At 41.3% G+C, this 21419-nt stretch overlaps 1 protein-coding gene across 1 annotated transcript in view; it reads right to left on the reverse strand.

The window, feature by feature from the left end:
* The window catches only part of anos1b (anosmin 1b), a 44100-nt gene that overhangs the window by 1285 nt on the left and 21396 nt on the right, over positions 1–21419 (reverse strand). Inside the window, exons 3-14 of the mRNA XM_084354848.1 lie at positions 16566–16628; positions 15740–15947; positions 14536–14720; positions 12663–12792; positions 8972–9065; positions 7360–7603; positions 4337–4475; positions 2866–3102; positions 2546–2640; positions 1548–1710; positions 938–1170; positions 115–258 (exon numbers count right to left, since the gene is read on the reverse strand). Coding sequence (XP_084210974.1) covers positions 118–258; positions 938–1170; positions 1548–1710; positions 2546–2640; positions 2866–3102; positions 4337–4475; positions 7360–7603; positions 8972–9065; positions 12663–12792; positions 14536–14720; positions 15740–15947; positions 16566–16628 — 1932 coding nt within the window. The 3' untranslated portion in view covers positions 115–117. The remainder of the gene's footprint in view (positions 1–114; positions 259–937; positions 1171–1547; positions 1711–2545; positions 2641–2865; positions 3103–4336; positions 4476–7359; positions 7604–8971; positions 9066–12662; positions 12793–14535; positions 14721–15739; positions 15948–16565; positions 16629–21419) is intronic.

The raw sequence follows: 21419 nt of genomic DNA on the forward strand, positions 1-21419 counted from the left end.
GATCAGGGGAATTAAAGAAGATAAAAGCATTATATTGCTGAACAAATTATGCTATTTTATAATATAAAGGGTATTTTTATATTATAAAGAGTATTAGTGAGAAAGCTTAATTACCTCTCAAAGTGTGGCATCGAGAGCTGGAGAGTGTATGGTCTTGGAGACAGCGGCGCCTTTGCTGCCCCCTGCTGTTAGTACCTGGAGCTTCAGCTGGTAAACACTGTCAGCCTGAAGACCTCGAACGGACACCGACCGCTGAGCCTGTGGAGGGTGAAGCATGGTGAGTTCACAGTCATACACATAAACTATTCTTCCTTCACAGTATCTTAATTTAGTAACACTGATGAAATATTAAAGGATATTTCTGGTGATATTCTATAGTATTCTAATTTTCAACAAATGTGTCTCTTAGCCTGTCTTTGTCAACATAAATTGTAAAAAAGTGGGTAATGATCTTATACTTTAAGATTAAAAAAAAGCTGAATAATCTTATAAAACAGCTGGTTACTGTCATTCTGAGTAAATAGTGCATTTTTAGGGACTACTTTCACTCACAGATTTGGTGCTCTTGCAAGTTTTTCCACCAAGACCAACAGTGTGGCTCATTGATGTGTTTTAATACTTTTGAATTAATTTCTTTTTTTAAATGTTCCATTTTCTTTAAATGGGTTTGTTTACAATAACAAGAACTAAGAAGATCAGCAGATTTATCCTTTGTTGTACATCAGGTAAATGAGGCTTTTTAACTTCTGCCTTTTATTTTGTAATGATTTTTTTTATCCTTTGAATGTTGCCACTGCCTCTTTTTTAGCATAAATTAAAAGGAAAGAAAAAGGAACTTGCCAAAAAGGGAAAAAGACACGCACACACACACACACACACCCTCTCATATTTCTAAGGTATTTTCAACACGATGCTAAAACCTCTCCTCGTGTCTCACCGGTGCAATTGTCTGCGTCTGGGAGATAAGTGTGTCTTCCAACTTTTCCGTTGCCATGGTAACCCCTGATTGCAGGGTCCAGGTGAACTGGAACCCCTCCACAGCTGCTGGATCCAGCGCCTGCTGGGACATCCTCCAGCGAAGCGTCATGAGCAGGGTGCTGTTGATTTGTTGAAAGTCTGTAGTCAGTCGTTCTGGACGCAGTACCACCTTCCTGCCTGACAGGAGGCGCTCTGACACAAACAAAGGACAAAACATTTCCCTCAGCTATGACAGAAAACTCTTACAGACCTGTAGTCCTAAACAGTCAGTCAGAGTTTGATTAGGAAGGCTGTCAACTGAAGTGCATTTAATTAGCTATCTGTGAGCAAAGGTTGCTTGGCAAGACTACTGGAATTTTGTGATTATATAAAGTGTTTCATTGTATATGCAAAGGTATAAACAGTGTTTGTCATATTTTTTCAGGTAAAAAAAAAAAAAAGGACAAGAGAAACACTTCGTTGTATGACTAATAAGGACTAATGGAACACTGCATTTCTTTGTGTTTCTGTGCACGTGTGTAAATGTTAATGGTTGCACGCGCAGAGGTGTGCATGTGTCTTATTCTTACCCTCAGTGTTGCAGGGCAAAGCTTTGCCTCCTCTGACCCTGATGGAGGAGCATGTCGGGGTTGTAACCCAGGCAACAGCCTCTGACCCTGGATCAGCCTTCATTGCCACGGCGACCCGGTACTTACAGGCAAACAGCAGGCCTGTGATGGTGTGATGGGTGCCCTGGAGAGAGAAAATTAAGTCGAGTTAGGAATAAAAAGAGAGACATTACAGTGTAAACTGTACACAGCTGGTTGTTAAAACGGACATATTACAAGGTTCCTTAAAATATACATATTACTTCGATTTTTGTTTGGGAACCTGTCTCTTATAAGCAGCTCGTTAGCTCCATGTTAAAATAAACACTGCAGTCTGAAGCAGTGCTTGGCAGCTTTGCAGGTTGGCGAGAAATGGCATTACTGTTTAAAAAAGGCTTGAACTTCAACTAACAGAAATCACAGTCAGTGACCTCAGCAAATTGCACACAGCACTTTGATATTTATCAAACAGCTGGGTCTGTGATCATTTCAGATGAGAGGTTACCACTGGGACAAGATCTGACGTTGGTGAGTCCAGTTTATTTTGTAAACTGGACTCACAGTGCTGTGGGCAGATATCACACAGCGTAGGCTCTACCAGCTGATCCTTTAAAAATCGTGCCTCTCTGTTGCAGTTTCAGTTCAGGATTTGTTTTTTAAAAAGAGGCATTAAGCAGACTTTATTTAATTTCGATGACGCAATTAATGGTTGGTGCTCATTGTTGATGTGATTCTGCAAAATACATTCTCATAGATCAGTCAAACTATCTACATTTCAGTCTGTGCAACACTCGCAGGCAGACGATGGCAGAGAGACAAAGTTACACGCAGACAGCAGATGAGCGCATTCCAGGCGGATCTGAGTTATGGTGATGAAATCTGATCTTTGATACACACATAACAGACGATGCTCACATAGAAAGGAGACATCTAAACACAATTTCAGGATCACACATAAAAGCCAGCCAGCGTAGTTTTACCTGCACAGTTGTTGTTCTCTCTGTGCTTGTGAAGTTAGCACTGCAGGTATGTGGACGCCACCGCAAAACGTATGGACCAGGGTGTCTCTGTCTGCCTGTAAAGTAACACAATGACCTTAATATGAACATCACCTAAATTAGTTGAAAGTGTTAGTTAACGAGTGATGTTTTTAATTGATCATATATGATATTTTGTTGACGAATGACTATAATATAATCATCATACCTTCTACGCTTGTCTGTTCGCTGATGAACAAATGTTTGAGTGTCTGTTTGTATTCATTACATACAGGCGGTAAGTAAGTAAGCTGTCTACTCACCGTGGTTAGGCCACTTCCAGAACACCTTGACCTGCAGCTGGTCATCGTGGTAATGTGGGGCAGCCACCTCCAGTCGCAGGTTGCCAGGGGTGACAGGGTGAAGGGGGGATTCAGGGTGAGGCAGAGAGGAGGACTGGGGGAGGTCAGAGGAAGTAGAGGAGGAGGATGAGACAGAAGGAGAGGAGGGGAGAGATGATGAAGACGAGGAGGAAGGGAGCTCATTGGAGAAGTCTTCGCCTTTGGAGGAGAGGAGAGGAGAGGAGAGGAGAGGAGAGGAGAGGAGAGGAGAGGAGAGGAGAGTGTTAAAAAAACGTCTCTTAACCGTTCAATTTCTTTTTTTTTGTACTCACACAGTAGCTGTTCTAAATAGCTGGCAACATCCCAAAAACACATCACATCATGACTGGATGTATGAAACTTTTTATATGGCATGTCAAGTTTATAAATGTATTATATTGTGCTGGGAATCATAATGTTGGGAAGAGAGAGCAGCTGGTAGCGAGCTTTCCCGTTAATTCATTCACTTAGAAACACTAATTGGCTTTATCTGGCCTCACTGACCCTCATTAGCATTGAGTGAAGCCAGACCAATACCGACTGTGTCAAATATTAATACTGCTAAATTATAAATGGCAATATGTTCCATATAAAATTGTTGGTATGTGGTTTGATAATTGAGCTGCAGCTGGCTATAATCCTCTGCTGGGCTGACCGACAGGTCACCTATAAATACCTCTGTTGCCTGGACGACTATTAACATTGCCACTTTCCACAGTATGTGTGTGTTTAAACTGTGCAGCTGTCGGGAGGCAAAATATGCTGACAGTCAGCAAACGCAGCAGCTCTGACTAACTAATAATGGCTCTGTTAACGAATGGGTGCTGTGGACTATACAGTACATACAGTGTGTACTAATGGCACAGCAAGTTAATGTAATGTTTTTGAAAAAACAGTGTTCTTGAGTGAGTCTCTGTTTGGGGTAGGGTTGCTTCAGGAGTCTTTAGGTGGCTGTATTGTTGAATCACAGGAACACAAACAGTACAGCTACAGTTTACTTGTGCAACCAACCTCTGTCTACTGAGCAACTCTTAGTTGTATTTATAGTCTCTTACTGTTTATGTACAAGACAAAACTGTAGAGAGTGGAGTGTCGATGCCCTCCTCAAAACAATTTATTTCGAAGTGACCTTACATCTATCCAGAGACATGATCATACAAACTGTTGAGAGAGGCAATGATGAAAAAGCTGGATTCATTGTTTGTAATATGAAACTGCACACATTTAATATCCAAATAATTACGCCTAAAGGTGAACTACAGCTGTTGTTACAGAGCTCATCCAAGAGGCTTCTTCCGTTTGAGAAGTGAAGAAGCCTCTTGGATGGATCAGTTGCCTACGATATGGCTCTTAGTATTACCATGACCTGGATGGCTGACAATGTTCACCAATGTCTTATGAAGAATATATTTACCTGTATGACTTATTGTGGTGAAGACAATTTGGGCTCTGGGACTTTTCAACCTCTTCTGACCCCAGTAGGCCACCGTCTGGACCGACAGGAAGTAGGAAGTAGCAGGCAGCAGACCCTGCAGCCACAGCTCACACTGCGCCTACGACACATCAAAAAATGAGAAAGTGAGAGATATCTTTTTTTGAACAGTGGTTTATACGCTTCTTCTCAGTCTGTCAGTCCGACTTATAGAAATAGCACCAAATGAAACCAGTTAACTCTTGTAAACTTGTGTGAAAAACGTCCTTAAATCCAATCACCACTGTAGCCAGCACAGTTATTGCAACCATCTTCAATATCCTCCCTGTCTTCATCATCGTGCTGAGTGTTGTGTGTGCCCCGCGTTGTGACTGACAGTCGCAGACCTGTTCTGCATTAGCCCACTGTTTGACTGACAGCTCATTAACAGGCTCTTAGTCAGTCAGGTCTGTCTATCTGTGATTCGAGCTAGTCACAACAAAGAGATGCTCGGATGATAAAAAGTCTGCGAGTGCATATGTGTGTGTGAGTGTGTGTGTGGCTCCGTATGTGTGTACACTTAAGACAGAATGAGACAAAAGCAAGTTAAAAGCAGTTTCTTGGTGACCTGCAGACAAAGTGGGGTTGAAGTATTTCCATTACGCTCGAGATAGACAAAACATATGGCCTGCACAGCTGTGTGTGTGTATTTGTGAAACACAGACAGTAAGAGAAGCCTGGATTTCTATTTTGGAGTATAATGTCAGTGGACATTATATATAAGAAGCTGATGTATATTTAAAAGCACTGATTCAGCAGAGGTTTTTCCATGTTTGAGAACTTCCTCCAATTTCCCCCTTTTACTTCAGCTTTAAGGCTTAATCCCTCCAGTCCTGCATACATTCCTGATTGACAGGATATAAGCTTTATACACATCTAGGGAGTGTATTATGGTGTGCTAATGGAGAGCAATAAAATATCAATGCCTTCTGTGAAATGGGAACTATTTTAGACAGCGTAGGGATGTTATTCTGGCTCCCGTCTACCTGTTGTGATGCGGCTGCTGTCTCTGTGTGTGGGTAGATGCAGCTGCAAGTAGGAAACACTAGTTAGGGGGCCTCATTTAAATTCCAGGCCTCCCAACCAAGCAGAACAGAGGAGCAGACTACAGATAAATGGCTCCACCAGGCTCAGTCTGGGATCGCCATCACTACTTAGGATAGCCAGGTCCATATGAGAGCACTCGCATTAAAACCTTGAAGCTCTGATGTTTATGCTTTTAATTTTTGTCCCTTTTCTTGAAGTGAACGTTAACCTTAGAGCTGAACATCTGAAGTGCGTGTAAGCCGAAGGATCCTGTGCAAAGGAAGATAAGATGTTCAGTCACTACCCAGGCAATCATAAGTGTTGCGTCAAAGCTGTAATATCTGCGTTGTTAACTGTGATTATGGGTATTTTGCTGCTGATGACTGGACTTAGCTGCATTCTGAACTTATTACCTCATCCTCACACCTATAATCATAATAGAAAAATCCACCCTCTTGACTGTCATTGTTGCATTAAATATAAAGCTGCTGCATTTCTCAAGAAGTTCCTCCTTGAATTGAGAAACAACAGCATAGCAGCAGTTCCCTTTATTACTCTGTAAAGTAACTTTACATCCCGCCATTCTCTTCTCCCTCACTAATGCCCTCGGTGACTGACATGTTGTCAGTACATTCCCAGATGCTTCGACTTAAGTTAAACGCGTTATCAGAATGCACAAAAGCCACCCCTCTCGGTTGTAAGTCAATCTACATGGCTAAGCTGTCGTGTCATTTCACCGCTGTAAAGGCTGCACTCTAACAAAGTTATGTCCCATGAAGATAATGGTATGTCTGTCTGACTGAAGAACATATGCACAAAATGTCTGCAGAAGAGGAAAGCGTGCCAAACAGTGATGTTGGGGGGGGGGGTATGTCAAAACCAGATCTGAAGTGGTGCACATTTTAAAATTGTTTGGGTAAATATATCAGCATGTTACAACATAAAACCACATCTAGAAAACCTTAATTACGTTTTATCAACTTTAGTTGGATGTTAGTTTTAAGTACAAAAGATTAGCAACTATGCAGAAAAGCAAGAGCAAGTTTTTTCATTGCCTCATTTTTGATCATTTGGGACTTATTCTCCATCTAATTACTAGCCACAGGACATTCATTAACTTGGGATAATCATTAAATGTCTAATATTAAAGGGGAATCCGGTATTTTTAAACCTGGGCCCTATGTTTACATGATTTGGTGTGTAAATGTTTCATACTTGCGTGCAAATATGGGAGTGTGTAAAACTTTTTTGACAATGTGCAGAAATCACAATACAATTTAGATATCAATGGTATATTATGTGGCCTATATGAATCGATCACTGAGTTCATATGTGTGTTTCAGATGTGCGAACACTGCACAGAAAAAGGGAAAATAATGGAATTGGGATCACAATAAAATTTTGCAATTTCAGTCATTCAGCCATGAAAATATCCATGTTACACTCAGAATCATTCTTTTATAATGACCAATCATTTTATACAGTGAATGCTGAGAGCAGGATGCTTGTAGGCATCCAAATGTATGTAATCACTACGGTATTTCCTTTAGCATACAACGTAATTAAACTGTTAAGACATGTTTCTTGCAGCAATGTATAATTTCTACACTAAAATCCTTAAAATGGCACCTGCTCCTTCTCCCTCATTAAAATTTCAGAATATATGAATATGTATACATTTTTCATTTGAAAGTTTTGCTCCTGGACAAACGATGTCTCAGTGTTGTCACAAATCATGCTTGTGGGCCCACCTTTTCAAATCACGTTTTCAGTGAGCACAGAGAAAATTTACACTTTCAGGAATGAACGTAAAAACAGCCTTTTAGTGTCAACCTCTGCACTTTCATCATTCTGCACAGTGAAGCTCAAACATTCAACCGTAGGAACAAAAGAAAAATACATTTTAGACTGAAGGGGGACTTTATAAAACGTTTCCTTACCCCCTGAGTCACTCTGCTGTTGCTCTCCTTTTTACCCTGTTCTGGTGTGCGTGAGTGTGCAGGGCGTGTGTGCATGTTACTGTGCACTGTATGTGTGTGTGCATGCAGAGTGTGTGCGTGTTTGTGCGCTGTGTGTGCATGTCGAGGCATCCAGGTGACTCTGTAGTTGTGGACTGGCAGGTCTCCCTCTCTGGGGGGCTCCCAGCTTAATAAGACCGCCACTGTGACCCCACTTCCCCTCGACCTGAGGAGAGACAGCCGCAAGTCAAACAACGTCACAACCTGGATGTAAACAAATTCACGGTAATGAAGCAGAAAGAAAGGTACTTCCTTAGAAGTTTAGAAGGAAATGTTTTTGAACACGTTGCAGTGAGTGGCAATAAAAGAGATTCAATACTTGTTTCCCAATTGCGTTAAGTGTTGGGTTAGCTATCTCTCATTTATTCTATATCTGTGCAGTATAGCCTCAAACATTTATGACCATGTTGAACAGAAGCTACAATTTAAATCCTTACCTCTGTTATTAAATGTGTATTGGAATTTCTCTGCTGATCCAAGACATGGTCTGAACTTTAAATGACCTTGTTTAGCATTACTGCACACAAATAGAAAACACACTGCAATATATGATTGAACAAGGATGCACTGTAATTTGCATCAGTCGGATAACGACTATCCGCTGGACCACATTTTATGACTAATTGCCCACATCTGCAGCCTGCAGGTCTGAAAGAATGCTTAGCAACTAACCCAGCGAGGAAAACAGCAAATAAATTAATCTATTTAAACGGGACTGCCAATATTTTTAAACATGGGCTTTATATTTACATGTGTTGGTGTGTAAATGAATCATATTAACTAAAGGTTTTGGAATTGGACCAGTAGTTCTCACCGGAGACCGGAGTAGACCTCAGCTGGGAGGTGCAACACAGCTGCACTGGCTGCAACAAGATCCTTTGGGGCAACTATGACTGTCAGAGTTACGTCCACTAAAAGTGCTTGTTTTTGCCCCTGACAGGCTGAGGTTGCTATTCAAAGTGTCTGACAACATTACAGAAATGATTCCAGAGAAAAATCTTTCTGTTAAAAAGTAAAATCTTTTTTGTAACCAGACACACGAGTCTTGATCTGAAATCTCGTGTCTCATGTTGATGGTCAAAATCAGTTAAATATTCAGCCATGACAGTGGAAATTAATTCTTGCTAGCAGTTCCTCTACGTTAACTCCTTTCATCCAACTCTGACTCATGTTTCAACCGTCGTCTTCCAAAAACATTACAAAATGGAATCCTTTTATTTAACAAAAAGGTCTTTCTTTGTTTCTGTAATTGTTTCTGTAATGTTTTCAGACACTTAGAATAACAACCTCAGCCTGTCAGTGGCAAGAACCAGCACTTTTAGTGGATGTTACTTTGACTGTTGCAGTTGCCCAAAGGATTACTTTAGCCACTGCCGCTGTGTCACGGCTGCCAGCTGAGGCGATCTACTGGATTGAGTCAAAAACTTTTGGTAAGTATGAATCTACTACAAAGCAAAACATGTAAACGTAGGGCCTAGGTGTAAAAATACCAGGATTCCCCATTAATCATCTTTCATCTGGTGAGATAGCCTACCTTTCTGTGAGCTGTGCCCCTGGTTGTGAGCCTGTGTAGTCTAAAGTCTGGTTGCTCACTCTGACATTATTTGGAAGTTCTGGAGGTGAGGGGTCTGCAGGGAGAGATGGTCAGAGAAAAAAGATGTCAAGAAAGAAATGGCAGAAATTATCAGCAAAATAATAAATGCAGGTACTCTATCAGCCCTGCATGTCTCCGCCATGAAGACAGACAGCCAGGCAAAGAGAAGTCCGCAGATCATGTTGTTTGTCATGCATTGTCCCAGTGGCAAGGAAGCATTAATGCTATATGAAGATTTTGTGAAGACTAATTGAGGTTAAGATCGTTATTCCCACGAAGTCGAGGCCGTTCACCAGCTTGACTGAATTGTCTAATAACTTGATGTTAATGTGCTGCAGTGGAGAAAATATAGAAACCATTCCGGGGGGAAAAGGCTAATTTCCTCCTGCTCTTCAAGTCTACAAAGATTAGATTAGATTCACAGCATCAAAGCTGAGCGATACCAGAGAACCCTGAAGCTTCCATTTTCAGTAGCTACCACAACACAGACCAAAGGCGACCACCGCTAAGATATTGTTGCCTCTGAGATTACATCCAGAGGCCACTCGTTCTTTCAACACTGGCTGTGTCTCATTAGAACCTCGAACCCCAATCCTGTATTTGATTAAAACTACAAAATGCATCTGATTAGAACTACAACCCCCATGGCAGGCCTCCCACAGGCCACGGACTGGGCTTGGCTGACCCAGCTGCAGAGATCAAAGTAAGGGCAACATATCAGGGCTGCGAGACCTGGCCTGTTTGTGTGTGCATGTGTGGTTTTTCTTTGGACCAAGCAGGGTGTCTCTCAGTGCCAGCAGTAATTGAACCAAACTTGTTCTTCTCTGAGGGCCTTTTTCATTCTGTGCGTCTTCCACAATCAACTAATTCCAGTCCATTGTTTCATGAGATGAAGACACGAAGATGAGTTTTCAGATCCAGACATTCTCTCCTAATTACTGCTGGCAGGTCGTGTGCAACCCTAACATCTGAATGAAGAGGAAAAGGGATTTTGAAATTCAAATTCTCTCTCTGGTTCACATCAGGTCACAGTGGAGAAACTTCAACCATCCTGACATCTGCCAGCTTCCTGATTTGTGACCCCTGACCTCCAGCCCCTGACTAATCAGGCCAATGAACTGGAAACACAAGACTCTGACTCCGATCAGATGGTATTTAGAAAGTCTAAGTGTGTCTTTAACCTTTAACCCTGGCCTCAAATATGTACAAAGGGCACACATGCATACATACACACACAAACTTAGAGGAATAATTCAATGTTTTTGGAGCTTTCTTGCGAAGAAGATAGATAACACCAGTAATTGAATGTAACTAAGTACATTTACTCAAACACTGTGCTTAAGTACAATTTTGAGGTCCTTTACTTGAGTATCTCCACTTTCTGCTAATTTGTAGTTCTACTCAACTACATCTTGAAGGCTAACTAACTTTTTATCCACCATGTTTATTTGACAACTTTAGTTACTAGTTACTTTGCAGATTACATGCTGCATCAGAGCCAAAGTAGCTTATTTTTTAAATCAACTGATTGTGATAATCAGAAAGAAACTTAATATTGGATCCAATAATCAGTCGACCCATAGTATACAGTGTATACACACATGTAAAGAAATGTATACTTTATCTGTACTTTTGATACTTGAGTGTATGTTTTGCCAAAAAAATACTTTTGATACTTAAGTTCATTTAATATTAGATATTTCAAGACTACTAGAGTACTTTTAGTATTAGCACTTTTACCAAAGTAATATTTTATCTGTAATTTTACTCATTATGACTTGTAGATACCACTAGATTTCACTCTTATTTCTGTCTGCTGCAAATATGGCTATAGCTAGCCAGCACCCAGCTAGCGTAGCTTAACATTAACAAACTACATTTTGTGGTTTCTGTGAGGCAGGTTATGTGTGGGACAATTTTTAAACTGGTTGCTTGCCTGGAGGCCAGCAGCCGATTAGCCTAGCCTAGCATAAAGACTGGAAGCAGGGGGGAACGGCTAACTTGGTAGCAAAATCTGCATCTCAAAGCATTCAGGAGGAACTGAGTTTGCCCTCAGCCTAATAATAACAACATAACCAACATAATAATAACAACAATAATAATATTAACCCACACAATCCCCTGTAAAAGTAGCTTTCACAATTTGTTATTCATGCTAAGATAAGATAACCGGCTACTGGCTAAAGCCTTAATGTGGTGCTTCTGGTGGGTGTCACAGGTAACCTTAGGCCAGTGACATACACACCTCTCAAATCCGAACAACGGGTAGTGCAGACCTGCGCGTCAAGTAAGCTGTTTGGTTGATCCAACATCTTATCAGGATATTTTCTCTATTCTATCCGTCAGAGTGTGGGCTTACATGTCAGAATAGTAACACAATTGCCAAGTGATCGTCTAGTAGAGCACAGAAAAATAAATCCTTTTTGAGAGACTTGAATTTGCACATCTTGTAATTGTCCCATCTGTTACGCAGATAAATCCAATTCTTTCAGGATGTTGTGGTTTGTTTATACTGTCACTGGGTTTTAAATGTTTTTTCGCTTACTGATTCTGTCAGTGTTTTCTTTGGATGCATGTGTTATAACCTTAATCCTCGAGGATAAAAACAAGACAACTGTTTGTATTCACTTAGATGGGAGAAACATAATGCTAGCTTTAAAGGACACGAGAGTGGCACCAGTCTTCTCATCTAACCCTCAGCAATAAAGCGAATGAGAGTTTTTTCACAAAACGTCCAAATATTTCTTTAACAAGCTGCATATTATCTAAACTCCATTAGAAGCCTGAGGAATTTGACTTTTTGGTGTTTTGTTGAAGACGGTGGAAAATGCTATCTCGGACACCTCTTCATAATCTCCCATAAGTGCTCAATTGATAAAGAACCTTTTTCCAAAGCTCGGTCCAACCTGAAGTCATTATTCACATACAAACATGCTCTAGCCAATCCTGGCAGGGGATTCATATCACTAGCCAATCCTGGCGCAACACCAATATGACCTAAGTCTGCTAAGCATTAGAGTGAGGACCTCCTACAGTGTGTGTGCGTGTATGTGTGTGCGTGTGTGTGTGTGTGCGTGTGTGTGTGTGTGTGTGTGTGTGTGTGTGTGTGTGTGTGTGTGTGTGTGTGTGTGTGTGTGTGCCTGTCTTACTCTCACTTTCACCCTCTCTCACTGACCCACTCCAGGGATTTCACTCTGGCACTAAACCAACTGAAGGAGCATGCGTACAGTACATGTATATGTATGTGTGTGTCCGTACAGTATGTGTGAATATGTGCATGTGCAGTTATGTGTGTATTTTCTGTTTCCTGTCTGTGTTTTATGGACTGGCTGATGGTTCTCCTGCTGTGTGTACCTTATCCATCAACTCTGAGTGAAAGAGAGAGAAAGAACAGGGAAGGACAGGAAGGGAAGTGTTCCCGAGTTTCAGGCGCTTCCTCAGAGGGGTGTAATATCTCTCGTAAAATGACACAAATGGAACACAAGGATCTGTGTTTTGCTCTACGTCTCACGACAGAATATCAAAATTCACAGACAAGTTACGGGAACATGCAGAAGAAGTCATCTCTCTCTGAAGACCAGTCATAACAGCCCTCTGAAGAAAATTAGTGTGTGTGTTCGGACTGTATTACCTTTACTGGAGATGTAGTGTTTGCTGGGTGTGGTGAAGCCTCTGCTGCCGTGGCTGTTGATGGCTGCGACTCTGAACTGGTACCAGCGCTGAGATCTCAAGTCTGACAGAACCACGTCTTCAGACAGGGTCTGTCAAATGACATTAAAATACTTTTTGTTGAAGATTTTGAGCATTTATAGTCTTATCATTTTTCTCAAAACCAGAGTGGCTTTGTTGTCTAGCATACACATATGAGAGTGCTATGAACCATCTCATCTATCTTGGCGAGAAAGCAAATATTCATACTTTGCAAAGTGTCAAACTTTTTGTTTAACAATATTCCAAGTTTTTAATACTGACATTTTTTAGGCTCTGAGAATCAACACCACAAACAACCTGTCATGGTCATCATACATCTCAACCCTGGTAAAAAAAAATTTAAAAAATAAATGAAAAATTCACAGAATTGGTTTTATTTCTAGGAAAGAAGGGTACATTTCCTGTGCCCAGTTCTTATAAACTTTCCAAGTGGAACAATAGAAACTGGTATGGTTTGTGCATGGCCCTAGGCAGGAAGGTGATCGTTAAACTGGAGCATCATTGGTACCCAAACTACCCCAGCCACAGCCTGTTTACCCTGCTGCCATCTGACAAGAGATACAGAAGTATCTGCTGCCTTACCACCAGGCTACGAACAGCTTCTTTTCTCAGGATGGGAGACTTCTTCTCGTCCTCCACATCACTGTGATTGTAGCTTAGAGAACTACAGCTAGGGTTTTGTAATTTGTCTTTTGTTTTTACAATGACAATAAAATTAATCTTATAACTTGAAATCACTGTTATTATAATTATCTTCAACTATAAAAACAACTCACTTAAATCCAAGCATACATTTTCTGTCATGTCTCACAAATTCATATCATATCTTCTTTCAAAAGCATGACATAAAGCCTGGTGTACTTTTACACATATAAGTTTCAAAGTCAATGAGCTGGAAAGTCAGATGAACACAGTCGGACTGGAATCCCATCTGATAATAGTGAAATTAAACGATTTGCCAAAATTATGGTTAAAATTGCTAAACATTCACATGTTTTGTCTCACTGACAGCGCAAATGTAATCACTGCTTAAAATCTACTCATCCACACACACACACACACACACACACACACACACACACACACACACACACACACACACACACATACACAGACACGAGCTGCCATCTATTTAAGTCTATAATGAGCGTTCAGTCATTCAGACTCAGCCGGTGGAACGACTGTGGCTGCCTGTGGTTCCTTTTTAAGCTCTGCTTATTTACCTAACCTCACACAGGCACACACACACATGGACGTTCAGTGCACACACACACACACGCAGATGTACGGTTTACCCTGGCAGAATGGGAGACTGGCTGGGGTGGAGAGGTTTAGACAGCAAGGCAGCAGACGGATGAGGTGGAAACACAGTCTAACATCCATCTCCATAGCTGAGAAGTTTCATCATTCGAGGCAAATTGAGAGTTATGAGGTAAAGATATGTTACAAACTTTGTGGCGGTGTTCCACTGTTAAAGGCACAGGGAACCATCTTTATAGCTTCAGTGCCTCATGGGACGATGGTTTCTTCTGGCAATTAGCTTCCTGACATCAACATTGCCACAGCTAATACCCCCAATAATATAGAGAGGTCAGCATTAACAGGATGATAAAGTATCTCTCCAGAAAACAACCAAAAAACATAAAATAAACAGTCACTGTATGCATCACTTCAACTCCAACACAATGGATATGTCCATATCCAAGTCTTCGTGTTTTCAATATCTCAAACCTTCTAAAGGTCAAATAAGGACGAAGGATAAAAGGTGAGAGGATGCTGGTGACTGTAGTTACCATGGCAACAGTTGTCCACGGAGAGGCGTGGTCTTCACTTGGATGAATCCCGACGTTCCAGCGGGACTGGAGCATGTAAACGATCGGCTCCACGCTGACGTTGAACTTTGACACCCACGCCACCTTCACATGACCCTCTGAGTCCTCCACGAAGCTCATCTCTCTGCGAGGCTTCAGGGGAACACCTGGAGGAGAGAGACGATGAGAGAAGTTAATTTATTACATTTTAATAAGAAGGGGTAAACAGAAAAGTGATTACATTTGACCGGTAAAGTAAAACAAAATGATAAACATTGTAACAATGAATTGTTATGGCTGCCCAATCTCCGCCACACAGGCGTCTGAGGCAGTTTGCACTCCTGACTAGATCCATACAGGCTTTAACTAGAGCTTTTAACCACGCCGGGGCTGTCTGAGGCTTCAGATGCCGTCAGGCAGGCAGTATTTAAGGATCTTTATTGCATTAAATTCCATTTCACTCATTTGGCAGGCACTTTAACCAAACTGACTCACAATAACTACATTTAAACACCATAGGAACAAGCTAGATGTCATCAAGCTCTGGAGGAACATCCCTCCCAAAGAAACAACTTAAGGACTGCTCAGTGTTTCAAGTACTGCAACAAACACTGGTGGTCAGTTATAGCATATTAGCTGACATGAGATTGTTTTTTCAAGGAGACCTATTGATATATGCTTGTTTTTTTCCCCTTTCCTTCAGTGTTTTATATACAGTAGGTCCTTGTGAATGTAAAAGATCTTAAAAGTCTGTCAGATCTGTAATTGTATGTATTTTTTTGCCTTTCATGGCTTTATGGAAAGGACACCTTGAGAGATGACAGGAAATGGGATGAGAGAGAGAGGGAATGTCATGCAGCAAAGGGCTGAAAGTCAGACTCGAACCCTGGGCCGCTGCAGCGAGGATAAAGCCTCTGTACGTGGGTCCCGTGCTCTACCAACTTAGCTACTGGGGCGCACATTTAAACCTATTCTAGAAATAACCAAATATAAAGTTATGAACCAGAAAATGAGCATAATATGAGCATATAATCAGCAACACTAACTTTGATCGTCCCGTTGTCATGCTTACTGGAACAATCAAAACCTCTTCAAACTATTTCCATCAGCTTAGCAGCCGCCTATAATGGAGCCCACAAGAGGTTACAAACAAGTCCTAACCAGCTGCAAGGAAACATGCCTTTACCTTTATATAGATTGGCTGGGGCTTGGCAAGTGTGTCCACAGCCATTAGAGCAGCATTTCCTGGGGGAGGGACAATGCTGGTCTGAAGAGCAGCTCTCCACACAGGCTGCAGCAAACCCAGTGGCTCGCTGAGGCGGAGGGCAGTCACCCTGACGGGACGACCTCAGAGAGGTCAGAAACTCCCTGCTGGTCACACACTCTGTCTGCTTCTGAGAGAAAGAACAGGGGGGAATTGTTATTACTACAGTTGACACATAACGGAAATAATACGTAATGTATGAACACACACAAGAGGGCAGAAAAACACACAGAGGAGGTGAAAGTGTTTCCTTTGGTAAACTCCTGCTGACTTTGAAGGCAGCTCTTGAGATCTGGTCTGAAAGGGGGTGCATGTGTGTTTAACCGCGTGTGTGCGTGTGTGTGCATGTGTGTCTCTCAATGTCTATGCACATGGCTGCAGATCAGCTTTAGCTAATAACTCTGAATTACCCTGTGTTCCTAACCAGCCAGCCAGTCATCCGTCCAGCCAGTAACATGCTTCAGCTATTGTGATGAAAAACTAATCTGAAGACCACAGCGACTGGCTTCACAAATAATCACTGAGGGCCACACACACAAAATACACACAAATGTATACGTTTAAAAGCTCACAAACATGTTATTCATAACACAAGCTTTCATAAACACACACGGGAACGCTCAGAAAAAACTGCTTCATAGTGCCAACAAAAGCAAGTTTCTGGACCAGGTGGAGTGACACCGCCACCGAGGGTGTTGTGACTTACACACACAAAAACACACACATACACACACTCTTTCTGTCTTACCTCACAGGACTTCGGAGAGAGGACCTTCCTGGTTTCCCACAGATCTTTGCATGGCTGAAGGCACTACACATAAACAAATGAAAAGAAACAAAATATGAGTCTTTAAGGTGCATTAAACTAAGGGTGTCACAGTTTACACTTCTTTCATCACCCATAATGAAGGAAAACTACATTTGTGCATCAACACCTTCTTAAAGCAGTGGTTTAACATTGTTTTTTTAATTTGACAAATATTGCGTTTTGATTCACGATTAGTGGGAATGATTATTTTCACAATTTCAATTTCGAATTGAAATCCTGATGATGTGACATTTGTTTGGGTCTGTACCAAACAAACATCTTTTCTACAATCTTAATCAAAGATCTTAAAAAAACAGTTTGACTCTAGCCACTCGTACAAGAGTGGTCTCAATCTTCTACACTCTACACCTCAACTCTACTCCAGAAAGTGAAAACAAGCATATTTCCATAAATGTCTGATTTTCCTTTAAATAGTTGAGGGTTGAAGAAAAAAAAAACAGTGTTAGAAGAACGATAAACGACAAAGTGACAGCGGGTTTTAGACCGAGCTTTTAGCATTTAAGCAGGTAGGGAACACAAAAGAAACACACACTCCTAAAGCACACATGCACACACTCATCTGGTTTGCCACCTCAGTGAACTGGTGAATGATGGCTCTTACCAAATTAAAACCAGACAACATATAAAAACTGCGGTTTCACCCCCAACCACCTCCCCCCCTGCTCTCCCTCTCCCCCCCGTCTGTCTCCCTCAGCGTGCCTGGCTTCAATCATTTCTACAATTTATTCCATCGCACTGATTCCAGGGGAACAAATGGAATCAACAAAAAGCCATAAAAGCTTCATCTTTAAACAAATAAAAGGCTACTGTTGGATGACAACGTCTCCAAAAGCTGTTTTAAATTGGCTCATTTGCAGACTGATGACTATAAATATTCCAAATGACGAGTGTGGGCTTTGAGGGGTTATCATCACACTTGAGCACACATTTAAGACCACATAAATGTTTATTTTATGTACAAAATCAAGTACAAATACTACAAACTTGTCACTGGGATTCGTACAGCGTCAACAAACCAAAGCCAGTGAAGCCACATGTGCTGGTTTTTCACCTCTGGGACATAAAATGGAGTTTCACCGAGAAGCGTGATAGCCGTTTAATGTTGTACCATCGGGTCATTAGATTCAAGTCATGGAAGAAAAAGTTTGAGTTAGCTTGAAGTGATACTCCACCCTGAAATCTCTCCGTGGAGTATTAAACACTCTGATCTGTAGGTCTGAAATGTGGCTGGAACATGGTTGTAATTTGTTGGAGGAATGGAGGCTGCGGTCAGCTCAGGTTGATGTATGTTACAATGGATTCCAATAGTGATGAAACACCGGAGGGAAACAACTCAAACTCCTTCTATACTGTTCATCAAAAACATTATCACCATGCTTTTTACCAATATCAACACACATCTGAGATTTCTAATATTTTTTCTTGATTTTAAAACCTTTATTTGTGGGTACTGCAATTATTTCACATTCGTTCACATGCTGCTGATAAACAGGTAAACAAAAATAAAGGAATGAAGTTGAATGAAGTTTGTTGTCTTGCTATGACACAACTTACTTCCCTCTGTCCTCAGACATTAATGTGTAAAACTGTAAACCGAGTGTAAAAGCTGGATAAGCACACATTTGTATTATGTAACTTTGAAATATAGAAGTTTATGCAACAGTTTCATGTATAGTGTGTTTTGATTAAGGAGTTACAGGCGGACTCTGCTATGAAATTATGACCGGATGTAGGAGTCAAAGCTAAAGTGCAACACGCATCTAGAGCTGCAACAAATAGTTGAAAATTAATCAGCATCTATTTTGATAATCACATGATCATTTTGAGTCATTTTCTAGTAAGAAATGCAAAAATTTCTCTGGATTCGGCTTCTTGAAGTTTTGGACTGCTGGTCGGACAGAACAGCACATATTGAGCTGTCACCTTGGGCTCTGGGAAATTGAGATTGAGCATTTTCACCATTTTATAACATTTTGTAAACCGAGCGATTATTCTAGGAAAAAAATGTACAATGAAACTGATCACCAGTTGCAGCTTACACACATCGTATCACTGGCAGTGGCACACCGGACATGTCAAACAGAAGAAGTAGTCGGGGTACAGGTGCCAGAATGCGTAACTCAGTGGAGAAAATGGGAGAAAATTGCTGCTTTTCAGGAGAGTTGATGCAGTCAGTTCATCAGTTTGTCAGGTCGCCAGTGTGTGGTCTTTCACAGGTGCTCCTGATTTTGACAAGTGTCCCTTGAGGCATCACAACCTGTCTGGATGGCCACAGTATTTAGAATATAATAAAATGGTTAGTCTGCTAATTGATCAACATAAATACTTGGACATGCAACGATGCGATGTGTGCTGCAGCTTCTTTTTTAAATGTACATTTTTCACAGGACAACAGAACAGAACAGATATATTACCTATAATACCTCATAACATTCAAAAGACATGATCACTGACCCCCTCTTTTTTTTATTGAAAACACAGACAACATCCAATCACACAAATCAGAGTATAACCGAGTCCTTTTGGTACGACAGACCTAAATCCACAACCAGACATTTCTGCCCTGAAGCTGACCCAGGCTGCACACAGCTATTCAATACAGCCTCAACATGAGATATAACCTGAGGAAAACACAAAACTCCAGTAAGAATAAATAAAAAATGTGCCATGAGTATAACAGTTACATCTGAATCAACCAATCTACCTGGTGCCAGGACAAATGTAGTCAGACATTCCCTCTTTAAAGGCCAGAAAGGAGCCCAACACTCCTTGTTTGACTTGTTTGAAAATATTCTCTCCCTATTACTCATTTCAATTTAGCTATTACTTTCATTGGCTCAATCTTTTTCCTTAAAACAGTGTGGTGCACTCGCAAAGTTTCTATGGGCTTGTCACATTAAGATCCATTAAAACTGCAGAGCTGACCACAGCCATTGTTCTCCCTGAACAAGGAAATTACAAACCTTTTACAGCTGCCTTTGAAGCTTTTGTCTGTAAAGGATACAATTAGAGAGAAGTATCACTTTAACTTATTTTCCTTTTTCTCCTCCGTAGGTTAATTATGCATTCCTCAAGGAGTCTGGGTATGAGGAGACAGGGAGATAATACAACACACACACAAGCACACGCACACACACACACACTAACACACACACACATAATCACACAGGATTGTAACCAGATCCTGAAGTGTGATGTGTTTCTACAAGGAGCTCTCGTGGGTCTCTTCAATCGACCACGTGCTGCGAAGTTGTCAAAATCTCCCCAAAAACACCTCATACACACACACACACACACACACACACACGCACACACACACACACACTATCTTGCATCCAAACCCAGCCCATTCTGCACTCCCCCCTCCTCCTCAGCTGCCACTTTGATCAGTTACAGACATGTTTAATTTCTCATTCCTCTCCTCTCCTCTCCTCTCATCCTTCATCCTCCCCAATACCTCTCTCTTCCTCCCGTCCCTTTCTATAATCCTCTGTTCTTTTTGTCTCCGGTCTTCACATTATCACTCGTCTTCTTCTCCTCCTGACCTCTCATCTCTGTGCTGCCTTCCTCTACTTCCTTCCTTGCCTCAGCTTGACACCTTTTCCTCTCCTTCTTCTTCTACTCTCCACCCCCGTAAGGCTTAAACTACCTACTACTAGGTGAGAGCTACCCAGTCCGGAGGTGTCTTAAGGTTATAGGCAGTCGTAGAAATTGTGCCAACATGTAAATGTGACATCCTGGTATGTTCATCCTGTTATTAAACATAAAGCAGTGTAGCTAGAGTGCTCAACAAATCCAGGTAAATCATCATAATCAGGTGAAGGAGTTGTGCTCAATTAGGACTGAGATGTATTTAATAGAAAGTAGGTTGGATATTGTGTTGAATGGAGGTATGGGATGCACACCATGTAATTACAGCATCACAGGTTTGAGTCCTTTTCCTGTCATTGTCTCCACTGGGCATTATCCAACAAAGGCAAAATTGCCCGACAGTCAAAAACCCAAATACTCTTCATGTACTATCATTATAATATTCACAATTAGAAGGTGAAAAAAGAGAATTCTGACTTTGTTTTCTTCAAAAATTACTCAAACCGATTAATCACTTATCACTATAGTTGGTGATTCATTTCATAGTTGACTAGTAATCGATAATATTTGCAGCCCTACTTATATCAGAGTGTTTTTTACTAGTTTTACTGAAGTAATGAATGTGAGTATTTACTATTTTACATAGTCAGTAGAACAGCAGGGAGAGAGCGGTGAGGGAGGGGAGGAAGGGGGAGTCAAGGCTAATAGATTTAAGATGAAAACACTTGTGATATGTAGAGGGTACACACCTTACACTCTCAAATATCACCTGGATGTTGTAAATCACTTAAAACTACCAGCACTGTATTTGTGTAAGAGGAGCTGAGAGACGGACGGACACTTTGGCCTTGAAGGCGACATGATGAGTTATGTGTGTGAGAGAGACACACAGCAGAGGTCAGAGATGTTACTGTTTAACACACCAACACACTGTAACAACAGAGCCCAGATTAATGACCACGTCCGTGTCTGTGTGTGTGCACGGTGTGCGTTGGTGCTCCTCAGATATCTGTATAATAATTAATCACACACACATACACACACCTTGTCTCTGGGGCCCCCCGTGGCCTCTCCTGCTGTTTTATGGCCTCACCTGCCACGATAGAGGGATGACAGCCACACTCAGCAAGAGGGAGGAGAGGAAATGGGAGCGGGAGGGGAGGAGAGATGTGGTTTCGAAGT

This window comes from Pagrus pagrus, assembly GCF_965226575.1.
Source record: "Pagrus pagrus genome assembly, chromosome: 6".
In the NCBI taxonomy this organism is placed as follows: Eukaryota; Metazoa; Chordata; class Actinopteri; order Spariformes; family Sparidae; genus Pagrus; species Pagrus pagrus.